The 13972-nt window shown below is 49.4% G+C and overlaps 1 protein-coding gene across 1 annotated transcript in view; it reads right to left on the minus strand.

The window, feature by feature from the left end:
* Nucleotides 1–884: 884 nt before the first annotated feature.
* PLXNB1 (plexin B1) overlaps nt 885–13972 on the minus strand; it is a 59984-nt gene continuing 46896 nt past the window's right edge. Inside the window, exons 25-37 of the mRNA XM_075158836.1 lie at nt 13750–13928; nt 12942–13008; nt 12212–12358; nt 11564–11741; nt 9931–10034; nt 9175–9259; nt 8272–8438; nt 7065–7225; nt 6669–6816; nt 6156–6220; nt 5991–6066; nt 5544–5618; nt 885–4997 (exon numbers count right to left, since the gene is read on the minus strand). Coding sequence (XP_075014937.1) covers nt 4893–4997; nt 5544–5618; nt 5991–6066; nt 6156–6220; nt 6669–6816; nt 7065–7225; nt 8272–8438; nt 9175–9259; nt 9931–10034; nt 11564–11741; nt 12212–12358; nt 12942–13008; nt 13750–13928 — 1557 coding nt within the window. The 3' untranslated portion in view covers nt 885–4892. The remainder of the gene's footprint in view (nt 4998–5543; nt 5619–5990; nt 6067–6155; nt 6221–6668; nt 6817–7064; nt 7226–8271; nt 8439–9174; nt 9260–9930; nt 10035–11563; nt 11742–12211; nt 12359–12941; nt 13009–13749; nt 13929–13972) is intronic.

Raw genomic sequence — 13972 nt, forward strand, 5'->3', positions numbered from 1 at the left:
AGCAAAGGGTTAACGCTGCCGAGCAGTAGCTCTGCTGCAGATCCAGGCTGCCAAACCGAGGTCGGGGCCTCCCAGCGCGTTTCTCCCCTTGCTTGTGCCCCTCTCCTCTCACCTGCCTCCCCCGCACTAAAAATAACACGGGAGGGGGCAGAGGCTGCAGCAGGCTGGGCGCTGAGCGAGCGCCGGGGCAGCACCCGGGGGAACAAGTGATTTGTAACCCCTAAAAGGCAGCAAGAACACACACATGTGCGGCAAGGAGGGACTAAAGCCGTGACATTGCATAGATAGGAGGGGGAGAAGCAGCCTGTATCCAAAACTCTGCTAGTAAAGGAAGGGGGGTGGAGGGAAAGACAGGATAGATGGGCCAGGAGCCAGCTTTAGATCTGGGAAGAACTGTGCAATTAGTTTAAGAATGAAGTTGTTTTGCTAATTTAGGAACACTGGTTCCTGCCTCGCGCTGGTGGACAACAGCGATCAAGACAAACTGTACTTTAAGCAACCCCCTCCCCGCTTACCCACGGTAGAAAACCACAACCAGAGCTGTAACGTGCCACATGCCCCCGCTCCTCGCAGCTACAGCCCAGCTCCCGCGGCAGGAGACCGAAACTCATCTGTGAGGGCAGGTTTCCCCCTCCTGCGAGCTGGGATGGTGTTTGAGCTCTGGAAACTGCAGGAGTGCCGTGAAGTGGAAGGTGGCACAAGGCTATCTCAAAGAAACGCAGCCGATACCTCACAGACTCCGGAGGGGGCAGGAGGGAAAAGCCCCACGCTCCTGGCACAGCTCCCTGCTCCCGGTGCTCAGTACCGCTTCCACTTAGGAGGAAAGAGAGGTGAATAGATTCTGGGCAATTGCATCATCATGCAACACAAGCATGACACACAGGTTGTATATTAAAATTTATTGAATTATTGTGTAAGAATTCTCTTTATTAAAATCATTTGGACTCTAAACTGATTATTTACAGACAAAACCTCTTATATCACCAATAGATTCCTACATCTCAGAACAGTATCTACAAACAGTTATTACACTATGTAACAAAATTCAGATTTTTTTTCAAGCTTTTTATATTAATTATTAATTCCAATTTGAGAAAGACAGTACCTCAGGTGCTCTGAGCAGAACTCGAGGTGTGGCAGGGCGTAAATGCAGGTCAGGCCATACCGTAACAGACAGAGAGACACCAAGTCACGAGGCTGGGAGAGGGCAGAGTCACCAGGGCAGAGAACTGGGAGAAAAGACTATTAGAGCAAACACACTGGGTGTTCTGGAAACCAAAAGAATCATCCCGACAAGAAAGGCACCAAAAAAGCAGCATGCTGCTGCAACCGGGGCACACCCTGAAAAAGAAATGGCATTCCACCGACGCAGCGACATCCGAGAACCCTCTCTTTTCATTAAAAAAACTAGCCATCATTTCTACCAAGAAAAAAAAAAAGCAAGCTTCCAGGTACAGCCTAAATTTGCCACCAGACGGATGAAAGCAAACGCTCTCACATCAACATCGCGTGGGTGCCAGCTACTCTTAGTTGTGCCAACAGGAGAGACATTCAAATACACTAACGGATATTTATCTTAACACTGATCAGTTCTCGGCGTTTCATCCAGACCACGGTGGAAGCAAGTTTCGTTCTCTGTCCGCAGTACTACATAAATCTTAATGCCTGCCATTTGAGAACATCATCTTTCTGAGAATACGATTAAAGCAGCGACATCCCCTTGCAGCCCTTGTGCCTTGCAGAAGGGGAACGGTCGCTGTGGCAGGGCACTCTCAGCTGGTGCCCACAGAACTCGCAACCTGTAAGAAAACAGGAACATCCAGAGAGGATTTTCCATCCTTGAGAAGGAACATCCATCTCCAGAGTGTCTGACAAGCTGGTCATGGAATCAGGCAGAGATTGGAAGAAACTTGGAAGGATCGTGAGAAATAAATAAATAAGTCTTCCCTGCAATAGGGAATTTCATAATAAAACCTGTTTTGTGCAAATTTAAATGCAACAGAACCCTGTCGTAGTAACGGATTTTGCCACAGGAGAGGGGCATGGACGGAGAGAAGAGGGGCCATGCCTAAACACCCAAGTGGATCCCAGCGAGGGGCCTTCAGTGCGTGTCCGCAGGGGAGGAGGATGCCGGTATCTGGAACACCACGGATGGGAAGAGATGGGCACTACCAGCTTTCCACCCTCACTGCACCTGCGCTGGGCAGTGCCTCCTGTCCAGCTATGCAAGGACAAGCTCAAGATGTTAAATAAATCAATCATCTACGTTTAGCTCTATTTTTAAGTCTTGATTATTGCTCTAATACAAGCAGACTTTCACAGATACACTCAGAGAAAGCAGATCGTTTCCAACATCCAGGAGCACTACTGAGAAGCAAAGAGGATGTGGAGCCACGTCAGCCACGTGGGCAGAGGCTGCGCTCTCAGCAGAGACACCTGGACTCCTGTCACTATGATTCCAGGAGAGCCACCGAGTCCTCCTCCCTGTGCTGACGTGAGGTGGATCCAGAATTAAGCCCCAAGCCACGCTGTTCTGGGAAAGCACAGAGATAATTCTGCAAAAATAGGGGCAGACATTAACAGTCTGCAGAGCCATAAATCCAGCAGAGAGCCTGGGGCTCCTGGCAGACACTCAGCAAGTTGGAGGCCAAAAACTACACCTTCCTGCCTGGGGCAGAAAGTCCATCCGTCCACGCACAAGGGGACAACGCTACTCTGCCACTATATCTGCACCTGCCTCAAACCAAGGAATCACCTCCTGCAGTTCTGAAGGGAATGGGCTTTACTAATGTGCATTGTATCTGCTTTTTCCCATCTGCCAGTGCTTTCCTCCACCCAGCTTTTTTTGGGCTGATTTAATCAGATTTGGTCAAGACAGAGGTTTCAGAGATGCTAAGTTCCCGTAAGTTTCGTGGAAATGGGCGGTCAGGCAGGAGTGAGACCCAAACTGGTGCCCACCTGGGGGAAGAGGGGCAAACTCTGCTCCCCCCTTTCTGCCTGGCAGCAGCCAGCCGGCTCGCCTGCTGCTCCGCACAGCAGGACGGCAGCAGGAGGTGGCACAGGGAAGTTGGCCGTACTCTGGGCACACAGAGTACCTGGGAATACTGCTGAGAGGGTCACAGGAGAGAGCTGGCTTTGTAGGAAGAGAGGCCAGCATGAGCTTGTTGTTACATTGCTCGGAGAACAGTTTTGCAACAGCGCAGCACTTGCACAAAGCCACAGGACTGATCTGATAGGCCTGGAATTACTGCTGTATGCAACGTAAAGAGAGGTAGGGACATGATCCTGCCCTCTTTTAGCTCTGGTCCCTCCTGGCCCGCACAATCACCACCTCAGGGAAGCAACAGAGGAGTCAGAGCTGTCTTCCTGCCCCAGGCACGGAGGACATCAGCGTGGGATTAGCAGCAGGGGGTGAGAACGAGCAGGGCACCCTTATAAATAGGAATTTGTTCCCAGAAGGGCAGAGTACTCTGTTCACAAGGCGCAGGAACTGAGGAGGGAGCAGCGAGGAGCTGCCCAGTGACAGCCGGCAACTGTGCTTGTGCCTGCTCCAGCCTCTCCTTCCTCGCACGAATCATTCCCGTTTGCAGGACACCTGATGCTCCTGGGGGCCAACGCAGTTGTGCTTCATGACTTCCTCGAGTTCACAGCTCACCAAATAACCCTTCTATGTGCCACAACAGGAGAGTTTGGGAAGCGAAACTGTGAGTACGGTGTAAGGCAAGCCTAACAGAAGAGCACACAGCTAAGCCTTGAACTGAGCTGCGGGGAAAAGCAACCTGCTGTTACGACAACGGAGACATTTACGAGTTATCCCTGCAGACAAAGCAGTGGAGAAAACTTTGCTCCAGTGCTGACAGACGTTTGTCAGTAGAAGTGCACAGAGATGCTTCTCCAAGAAAAGCTTTGTCTCAAAGCCACAAAATTAAACATTCTCCTTTAGCATTTAAATACATTAACTTTCTGAGGGTATTTACAAGTCCAGTTCAGAGCAGCAGAACAGCTAGACACCGGAGGAAGGGGAAGTGGCACAAGGCATTTGTTGTGCTTTTCCAAAGAGCAGGGCAACCTCTGACCACAAGGAACCAGGAAGACGGATGCCAAGCTGGGTCAGTGGAGACTGAGGTGAGCCAGGCAGCGACTCTCACATGCTGAACTCGTCCTGAGGGAAAGGGTGAGGGGGTGCTGTCCATTTACAGTAGGCCCCTGGGCAAGCACGCATGCTGGTGAGCACGTTGCATCTAAGCAGGTGTTGCGCACGAGCTGTCAGAGACCAGAACACTGGGGAGCAAGAGACCTTCGCCATCGGACACCCTCCTTTCTACATCCAACACTCGGAACCAGTGGGGACATTGCTGCAAGGAACTTTCTCAGGTCGGATTCTGCAGGAGTGCTCGCTAGCCAGGGACAGAGGTTAGCACAGCTGTCAGCCTGGGGAAAGCTTCCTGCGTCCCCGCTGAAGTGAGCGGCTGCAGCAGGGGAGTCTCGCAGCACTGGCAAGAGCATCCGTGCAAGGCCGAGGACTCCACAGATACGGTGCTCGGTGTTGTCACCTGGCTCTTCAACAACATCGTTTGGAAACTTGGCACATTCACATAATGTCTGTAGGAAGGAGCTGTGAGGTCCCCCCTACAGCCTGCCAGAAGAAAACTAAAGTTCGTTGGTTTTTTTTTGTTTGTTTGTTTTGTTTTGCTTTTAAAAAGAAAAAACTGTAAAAAAATATTCTCTGAGATGCAAGGACGCTTGTACTTTGTACTGCCTTGGCCATCCCTGTTCATGTCACCCGCGGGTTCCTTGGAGAGTCTGGTTCCAATGGCAGCAGGACACCCTGTGTAGAGCTAGGACGAGCACTGTCCCCATTCAGCCAGGGGAGAGCAGTCTGTCTGCGCCTGTCACAAATCTGTGACTTTATTCTCCACAGCTGCTGCAATCTGTTGTAGTCTATATCCGAGCTGCATCTTCTGTGCCGTTGGGTCTTCTTCCAAGGCAGTAATGATCTGCAACGAGACAGAGCTCACTGGCAGCCTTTCTCCAGCACACAACACTGTCAACCAGCTCAACTCCACACACAGTGGAGAGCCCCAAGCTGGAATCCAGCATGCTCAAGACTAGAGTGGGTATGCAGAAATTCATCTCAAATTAACTACAAAATATGTGTTCTAGATTCGTCCTAATAACTTACAAACTTCATAGTGCAAAAAGAATGCTAAACTTCTCACCTCAAAATGATACCTTTAGTAAGTGCATCTGAACTAATTACATTTCATTTTTAAGTATAGTATTTGGATACCGGAGTCAAAAAAAAGCAGCATCATGAAATTCCAACAGCCTCCAAGTTAGAGACAAGTCCTTTTTTGCGATTTCCTCCCTCCCTCTTTGATAAGAATAAAGCAAACTTATGACATGGAAGTCATGCGTGCCAATGAAACAATACACAGCGTTGTAATAGTCTGGCTGCTCTTAATTATTAATTTTTGGAGTTTTTTTGATTGGACAGTAAAAGGAGAAGGGCATGCACATACCTGCTGGAAACACACACTCACCTGGTCATAGTACTTATTGATGTATTTGTACAATTCATGTAGAGCCACCAGGGAATTGAGGTCACCTGAGTAATTCTGAATAAGAGAGGAAGTTAGACAAAACTGTGAGACACTTAACAACTGTTCTTCTAGATTCTGCCTCCTCACAACTCATTAGGAAATGTGCCTGTTGCATAAAGCAACAGGAAAGGGAATTCACCAATGGTTCCTAGCAAGGGAAAAATCACACGTTCTCCTTGCCCTGAATCCTTGACTACACTTTTCAGCGCTAGCTGGGCAGACCCTCGCCCTCCCAGTGGTGCCACAAAGCAGAGCAGCCACTGAGAACAGTCAATATGTCTGAGCAGAACTGCACTCTCAGCTGGAATATCTCATCTTTGCATTACTGACTTTCTCTTAGATGCACAGGTGAGGGGCCAAGGTGACTTCTGAAATAATCTTATTTACCCGTGATAGCTCAGCCAGGGCAGAGTTCATCTCCTGGTCACTGGCAGAGATGGTCTGACGAATGTCCGCATAATACCTATACAGTGGTACACAGGCAATTAGCGCATTGTTCCTCCTAGCCTCCTTCTTCTGCTTAAACTACGACTCCTCACATTCACTGCTTACCTTTCCACCATCTGCTTGTAGCGAGGAATGTCCCGGGCATAGAGCAGCTTATTGATCGGAGAGTCCTTGAACATCCAAAATCAGAATTGATTACAAAAAGCTCCTTCATCATGCTGTGGACTAACCTTAGTTAGTCACTATTGGAGAGCGACTAACTCTAATCTCTACCACTATTTTCTGTCATTCATTCAGGACCAGGAATTTTTGTCCTCTGCATGGAGAGGCACTTCAAATACCAGGCTCCCTTCTAGTAATGCAGTCTGAGGACGCATGAGATGTGTTGGTGAAGGGACCTCTGGGATCCCTAGTCCAGCCTTCCACTCGGAGCTGGGTGATCACCAGTATGAGACCACATTGGCTATAGCTTTGCATAGCTGATTCCTGAAATCCTCCAGAGCTCCACCCATCCCGTGTCTGGTGACCTGTGCCAAACTGTTCCACCCTAATGCCTTCCTGGGGCAGCACTGCTCAGGTGTCTGTGCCAACCATGCTCCCTTCTCCCTCTGTACTTACCCGCCCTAACTTATGGTCAGCTATTGTACAGGAGTCCATGAAGGTCTGCGCAATGACCAGGAGCACAGCATCTACATTATCTGACGTCTGCACATCAAAAACAAACTGGGGATTCTTGATGATGTTGATCCAGAACCGCAGGGGCAGGCTGCAGAGAAGACAGAAGCGCAACAGGGTATCGGCAAAGGTAGCAGCTACGGTGCTGAAAGATATTCTGCACATTACTGCATCTCCCAGCTTTGCGCTCCCAGCAAAACCAGCTTTTCACACCACGCTCTGCTGCCTTGCACTCCCATTTTGGTCCTCCTCAGTAGGCAAAGGTGGCTGTCACTTTGCAAGTGGTCAACTCTAGACAGCTTAGCAGTGCCTCCTCCGGGGCCCACAGGGAGACCATACCTGTTTGTCTTCCAGATATGGATGGTCTCAGGGTCTGTGATCCCATAGTGTATTGCCTGCTCATCCAACAGGTCGAAGAAGTATTTGACTGCCAGAGGGACAGGGCGGTTGGTACTGAGGATCACCTGGAACAAGTCATCCACAAACTTCTGCAGAGTGCCCTGTGGAGAACCGAGGACAGAGTCAGCACAGGCAGGGGAGAGTGCAGAGCCCAGACCTCACGCCGATGAGAGGTTACCCTCTGCTGCAACCTCCCCTCCACTGCAGGGAGCCGCAGCAAAGGAGAAAGGAGGCCCCAGCGGTTTCTGGAACAGAGGCCAGGGAGAAGCTCATGAAGGCACGGGAGAAGCAAAATGCAGAGGGGAGTCAGATGTACTCAGAGCCACTGCAGGTAAAAGGGATTGCTACAGGGGAGAGCGCTTGCAACATGCTGGAACGGCACTGAACCGTAGAGACTGCCTAGTGGGGGGCACGGCTGGCTGCCAGCAGCTGTATTCAGCCAGACAGGAACAAGAAGGGGTTTGCTCAGCAGCAAGAGGAAGTTCAGTAAATGGGGGAAGAACACAGGCACTGCCTGGCAAAGTGCCTGGACTGTCCCTTGAGGAATGGTACTACTGCAGGCGGGGCATTGCTGGGGAACCTGGACACCGAAAGCTGATCCTTTCTGGAGGACAGAGCAGAAGGACAAGTTTCTGGGTCAATTTTTTAACAATGACACTGGAATAAAGCAAAAAGGAGAATGTGAGCAGGCGCTATGCCTGATTTATGACTGCAGCTGAATCTGTACGTGGCTGGTGTGTACTATTAGCATCATCTTGCTGCAGCAGGTAACAGGTCAGTCCTATGTTCTTGGCCTTGGGTGGGGTGGAAGGTGAGCAGACATGGCAGCCCAGTGGAAACTGCTGCCAAGGAAACTCTGCTGCGAAGAACAGGGTACCTGCTTTTTTCTGTGGGACACACAAAGACAAACATGGGGTGGACACAGGGATAAAACCATTTCTCACTTTCCTAGAGGTTCTGCAAAACTTAACCTATTAGTAAGAGTAGAAGTTTGGCACTGCAGTGCTGGGATTGGAGGGGAAACAACCAGCACGTGCATCAACCCAGGCAAAGGGGCTCTTCATCTTCATACACATCCCTGCAATCTGCCAGGGGATATGAAGGAAGGCAAGATCCCAAGCACAACACAATCTGTGCTTCTTCTCACCTTCATTGAGAGTAGACGAGTCAGATAGATCTCCGGGATTGCCTTGGCTCGCTCCCGATCTCTTAAGCTCCCACGCCGATGCTTGGGAAGCTCTGGCTCTTCTGTTGGTTTTACCAGGTGCCAAAGTTTGATCCCACCTTCATCTGCATCCTCCAGCATTGGTGTTTCTAAAACAAGCAATTGTTTACAGACGAGTGTCAGTTCTCTCACAGTAGAGCTTGGCCAGTTGAGCCCCAAAGAAGCAAGATTTCACAGCACGATAGAAACACAAATGGGAAGGAACCTCTGGAGGCCTCTATCCAGCCTTCTGCACAGAGTACAACTGTTGCTAGCACTACAGCAGGTTGCCTTTGTCCACCCAAAACCTTCAAGGCCTTGGAAACTTCCCCAGACAGAGATTCCCCACTACTCCGTGGTCTGTTCCAGAGCTGCACCACCCTTTTGCTGAAGAAGTTTTTTTTCCACATCCAATTTGAACCTGTTAAGCTGCAGCCTGTGGCTACTGTCCCTCGTGCCACAGGAATATCCATGGAGCTGCTCGCTCTGCCAGGCAGTAAGGTAACTGCCTGGCGTCCCATCACCACCCGTGGGCCATGCTTGGCACCTAAGGGTATTAAGATTCCTACAAGTTGCAGACTGCACTCAGCCCTAGAGAGTCAGAACTAGAAAATAGTGCTTATCCTGCATTTTCATGCCCAGCCTCACTTTCCTCTGCTTTTACACTCTTTTGCTTTTTTCTCATCTCACCTGCTCAAGCTTTCAGTTTCCTGACAATCCTATGAGGGTTCAATTCATGTATCAGCCTTCTATAGCAGCATCAAGCTGGGGCTATGGCAAGAGACTTGTCCCACTAACTGGCAAGTGCTATAAAATCATTTTATGAGAACAGGACATCAAACTCACTCTCTCCTGGGATGTAATCCTGATTCTCCCTATGGATGTGCTTGGTCAGGCGTGGGACCAGTGCTACTGTTGCTCCATCAGGCACCTGCACACAAGCAAAAATCAACATTCAAAACAAACGGCATGTTTCTCATCAGCACAACAGGCAAGTGCTCGTAGACCAAAACAGACTATATCATTACTAGAAATAGGGATAGAAACAGGGATTTTGGGGCACCATCACTGTCTTTCCTGATAGTGGAAGAATCTTGTTTGTACCAATTAAAAAACTGATGTGCAAAGTACGATGAAGATGATAATACTCAGGGACTGAGGTCATTCACATCTAGAACATGTTGCAGTAAGGTATGACATATTGGTGCAAGATATGACACACTGATGCAAGGTAGTTAAAAAAACCTGCTTTCCATTCCTAGAAGCTACTTCGCAGATCAGTGCGCCATCACCTACTAACGGATTTGGACTAGAACATTAACAGGTCCAGCAGCATCGCCTTCATTGCAACAGCCACCAGGCATGAACTTCTGCGTCTCCTTCCAAGCTCTACACCTGCCCACGTCTCAGGTACAGGTCAAGGAGGGGGCTATGCTTATTGAAGTCAGAGTGCCGGCCACAGCACTGACTTAATTTGAATATGCTGCTGCAAGAAAGCTCCAACCTTTTGACAGTGATCCACCAGGAGCCAGAGCCACAAATAGAGCGTAACTGTGTAGAAGATGACAGGAGAGACAAGGCAGCGGTAGCCTGAGTTCTGACCTTGTAATGCTGAAGAGTGTTCAGGCGTTTCCAAGTTCCTTGAACAACAGATGTCACATCCTCATCGGACAGTATCAGATGACCCGCCAGCCCTGATCTCCACTCTACAGCCATTAAAACACAGAAAAATGAAAAGATAAACTGTTAAGTTGAGACATCTCTGTGCTTCAACCTGAACTAGTGGAACTCTGTGCCAGAGAAGACTAATCCTCAAGCTACAACATCAGCGTCACAGAAGGGCTAGGAGTTCATCAGCCCAACAGTCAGGGAATAGGAGAAAGTTCCCATGGACACACTGTTGTGACGCATGCATCCAAACCATCTGTGTCTGTTAACACACCCAGGATTAATTTTCTGCACGTAAATCCTTTGCATCTACTGGCACTGAGTTTTTTACCCAGTTATCGAATAACAAAATTTTCTTCTGCAGCTTTTCACAGACCACTTCAGGTTTGACTGTCCTGAATAAAAGGGGCATGATTTGCCAATTCAGTCTGTCCACCACTTGAAGGAAGAGGATTAACAGAAAAGTCTGTAGACTCTCAGAACTTAAAGCCAGAAAGTCTTTAATGTCAGATATTTTTCTCCATTTATAAAGGCATTGAGTTGCATATCAGCCTTCTCTTCAACAAGCTGAAGACGTTAAGCTCTTAAACCCTTTCAGGTTTGCTTTCCATCCCCAGGATAATTCAAAGTTCTTTGCACTTGTCCCTGTTATTTCCACATTCTCCTGGAGAGTGAGCAGCAAAATCTGGTTCTAGTAGTGGTCCTGCTTCAGACCACAGCACCTGCGAGATCACGGCCTTGCTTTGACCTGCCATATCCCTTGTTACACACCTACTGATCCTCATCAACCTTTATCCACGCTGTTTCACAGACAGCATAATCTGAGCAAGTACCTGTAAGAACATAGAGTCCTGCAGCCACAGGACAGCCTCCTAGAGCACAGAGACAGGCGGCTGCCTGGCCACCCAGCTCTCTCATCTGACTTGCCAAGTTCCTAGGAATTCTGTCAGACTGTGACTCTTCAGGTAGGTGATTCAAACCACAAATATGCACCCTTAGTCCTTATTACCTGCTATTCCCCCAGTACCATCTCATCTATAAATGTCACCGCTATTCAGCAACAGCCAAAGAATGAAGAAGATGGAAGACTGAGTGGCTTCCCTCACAGCCTAAGTCCTACTTTTCATTAACCACTGTGGGCAAAATCCTCCCTGACATATGTTACTGAGATGCTGCCATTGACTTCACTGCCAGGAACAGCCAGTCTATGACTACAGCATCCCTGCACCACACTCAAATTGTCCTCCCCTCCTCACATTCTCCATGCTTTTTTCTCCCGTGTCCCCTTGCCCAAGCCATTGCCAAGGTCCAAAGTCTGGCAAAGAACACCATGAAACGGAAGGGGCTGGACCCAATTGCTTCTTTCCCACCCCTACCTCTTGCTGTTAGCCTCTTTCCTGCATCATGCCCTGTTGGGTGCAGCCAGAGTGCAAGATCCTTGGTCAGTGACTCTGCACACTCAGCTGAGAACAACAAATGTCATGCATGCCAGGGTGCTGTGCACAGATAGCAAACGACCACTCTTCTGCTTCCTCACTGAGTTTTGGCACCAAGGAGTTCTGCTCACCGAGGTCCAGGGTGTCTGGGTCTGGTCGGTGACAGTATGGCGTCCCTTTATAGATCTGATCTAGGATTTTCTCCTTCACCTGTGTTATGGTGTCACAGTCTAGCACTTTCGCAGAAATCCCCTGGGAGTCCTCTGCCCCTCCTGCAGCAACTCCCGCTTGCGTCAAAGCGTTTAAGGTCTGGGAAAGAAAAGAAAAGGTCACAGCTACTCAGCTGATAAGATTACATCTGACACATTTACACCTTTGATAGTTGGCATTAAGGCAAGTTAACAGCTAGTCCTTTCACTGGAAGAGTTTCAGAAAAGAAAACATCACAAATGTGTTCTCAGTCGTGTCAAGAGCTGGAAGCCAGTTCAACAGCGTTGGGAAGGGACTTTCATGGGCCATCAGCAATTTCATCCCCTTATTTCTAGACACAGAGCACAGCACATACACCAGATTACTGTGGTGATGGCTCCTATCAGCCTAGGGCAAAAGAGCCTGATTTAGCAGAGCTCTTGCTCGTCTATGGAGTTCTGCTGCTGTGGTAAACCTGGCTCCCAGGAGACAGAGGCAGGACGCTGCACCTCTGCCTCAAAAATAGAAGGAGAGACATTCAGTCCTGTCCCATCAGAGAGCCCAGAGGGAACGAAAGATTTGGTGCTTACCAGAGTCCGGTACTCCAGGTCCTCTCTCAAAAGGCGATTGTCATTTAGGGTGTATTTGGCTTTCCCTGTCACCCAATCGACTGGCCCTTTGTCCACCTGGTGCTTGATTCCTCGGAACAGCATGTAAAGTGGCTCCCCAACAGAGTCCTGGCACAGAAAGGAAGGAGTTTCACCGGAGAGAAATTCAGCTTCCTCCTCTCAGCAGAGCCCAATGGCTTGGAAATATGGACACCCAAGCAGAGGAGAAGCAGGACTGAGGATACAGCATCTAAGCCACAGCAGGCAAAGACAAAGCCTCTGCCAACAGCTCCTGCTCCATGCACAAGGAAAATGCACGGGCCAACTACCAGGCAGATGCACAAGACCAAGGCACTGCTCTGCCCCCGTGTCACTGATCTGAGAGACTCTCCTTGCCACCCCCTCTCCAGGAAAGGAATTAAATCAGAATCTGTCCTCCCCATGCACAGACCAGCCTATGGCAAGCATGTCTCAAGGTAAAGGAGCTATAGTGAGCCCTCCACGATCTGGTAAAACATCCTGGAAGCACTGAGTGGTATTCATGCTGATTTAAGCATACCTCTCCCCAGTGAAGAGCCCAGCTCTCACATTCCCCACCCTGAAACGCAGGATGACTCTGGCACTATTTCAGCTACAAGCGAGGCCCCAAGCAAAGCTGTGGCTGTCTCCCCTCTTCTGGCCCCTCTACACCACAAAGGGACAAAGAGCTTACCCTCACGAATGCGTACAGGCAGATGGACATCCAGTTGGTTAACAGCTTCTCTACCACTGTTTCTGTCCTGAAAGAGAGCATGAGGTTGGTCACAGGAATATGGTGCACAGCAGGGAGGGATCTGGAGATGAAGGTCTCTCCCCTTGAGAAAAGAGCACACTAAATGATGATACAGGATCAAGGTGGGGGGAGGGGGAAGAGGACTTCAGAGACCAGTAAGGTTAATGCTTTTGATACCACTTATTTCAAGCACTTTTCAGCCTGAAGGAGGCACCAAATATACAGAAGTGGAGAGACAGGCAAGCACGGGACAGAGGAAAGCCTCTGGTAGGTCTCAAACAAGGGAAATTTGTTCAGATCAGAAGGATGGACCAGACAGGAGGCTAATGGGAATTCAAACACAGGAGATATTTCAGTTTAGATTCCAAACATGGCATGACTGCGAGCCCAGGGACCTCTAAACAGTGAAGTGAGATCAGCAGGCTTGGCAGAGCCCCAGTATCTGAACACAAGGAGAGAGTTAATGTACAGCAGCTTCAAAAGAAGAGGAATTTGGGGTGGGCAACTCCAGCTTCCTACTCTTTTCACACCTTTCCTGCTATTTTCCCTGCCAATTGCGGACTAGGGAGAGGGGTGTCATTGTCACTGCTTCCTCCCGTTTGATGCGTGTTGTGTGGACACTGGTTTCACAGCTGCAGCCCGTGCCATGATGTTTTCCTACCCACAGGAGTTTCAGAGCTTGCCAGCTGGGCAGAAGGCTCTGTCCCCTCAGGTAGGGGACCAGTGGGACCATGGCTGGCTCACCCACCTCCGCAGCATCAGCTTGGGGTTCTTGGCCACATACTGCTCCACAAGGTCATTCAGGAGTGTTTTGAGGATGTCAGTGAAGTACTCCAGCTTCCCATGCAGCGACACAGTGAGCAACGATGCCACGTAGGCCCGGTCTCTTGGAGAGAAAGTGCGCTGGATTTCCAGAGTGTGGATGAACTGGTGGGGAGAGAGATAAGCCAGTGTATGAATCTGCTGAAAAC

Source organism: Calonectris borealis, chromosome 10 (assembly GCF_964195595.1).
Source record: "Calonectris borealis chromosome 10, bCalBor7.hap1.2, whole genome shotgun sequence".
NCBI lineage: Eukaryota > Metazoa > Chordata > Aves > Procellariiformes > Procellariidae > Calonectris > Calonectris borealis.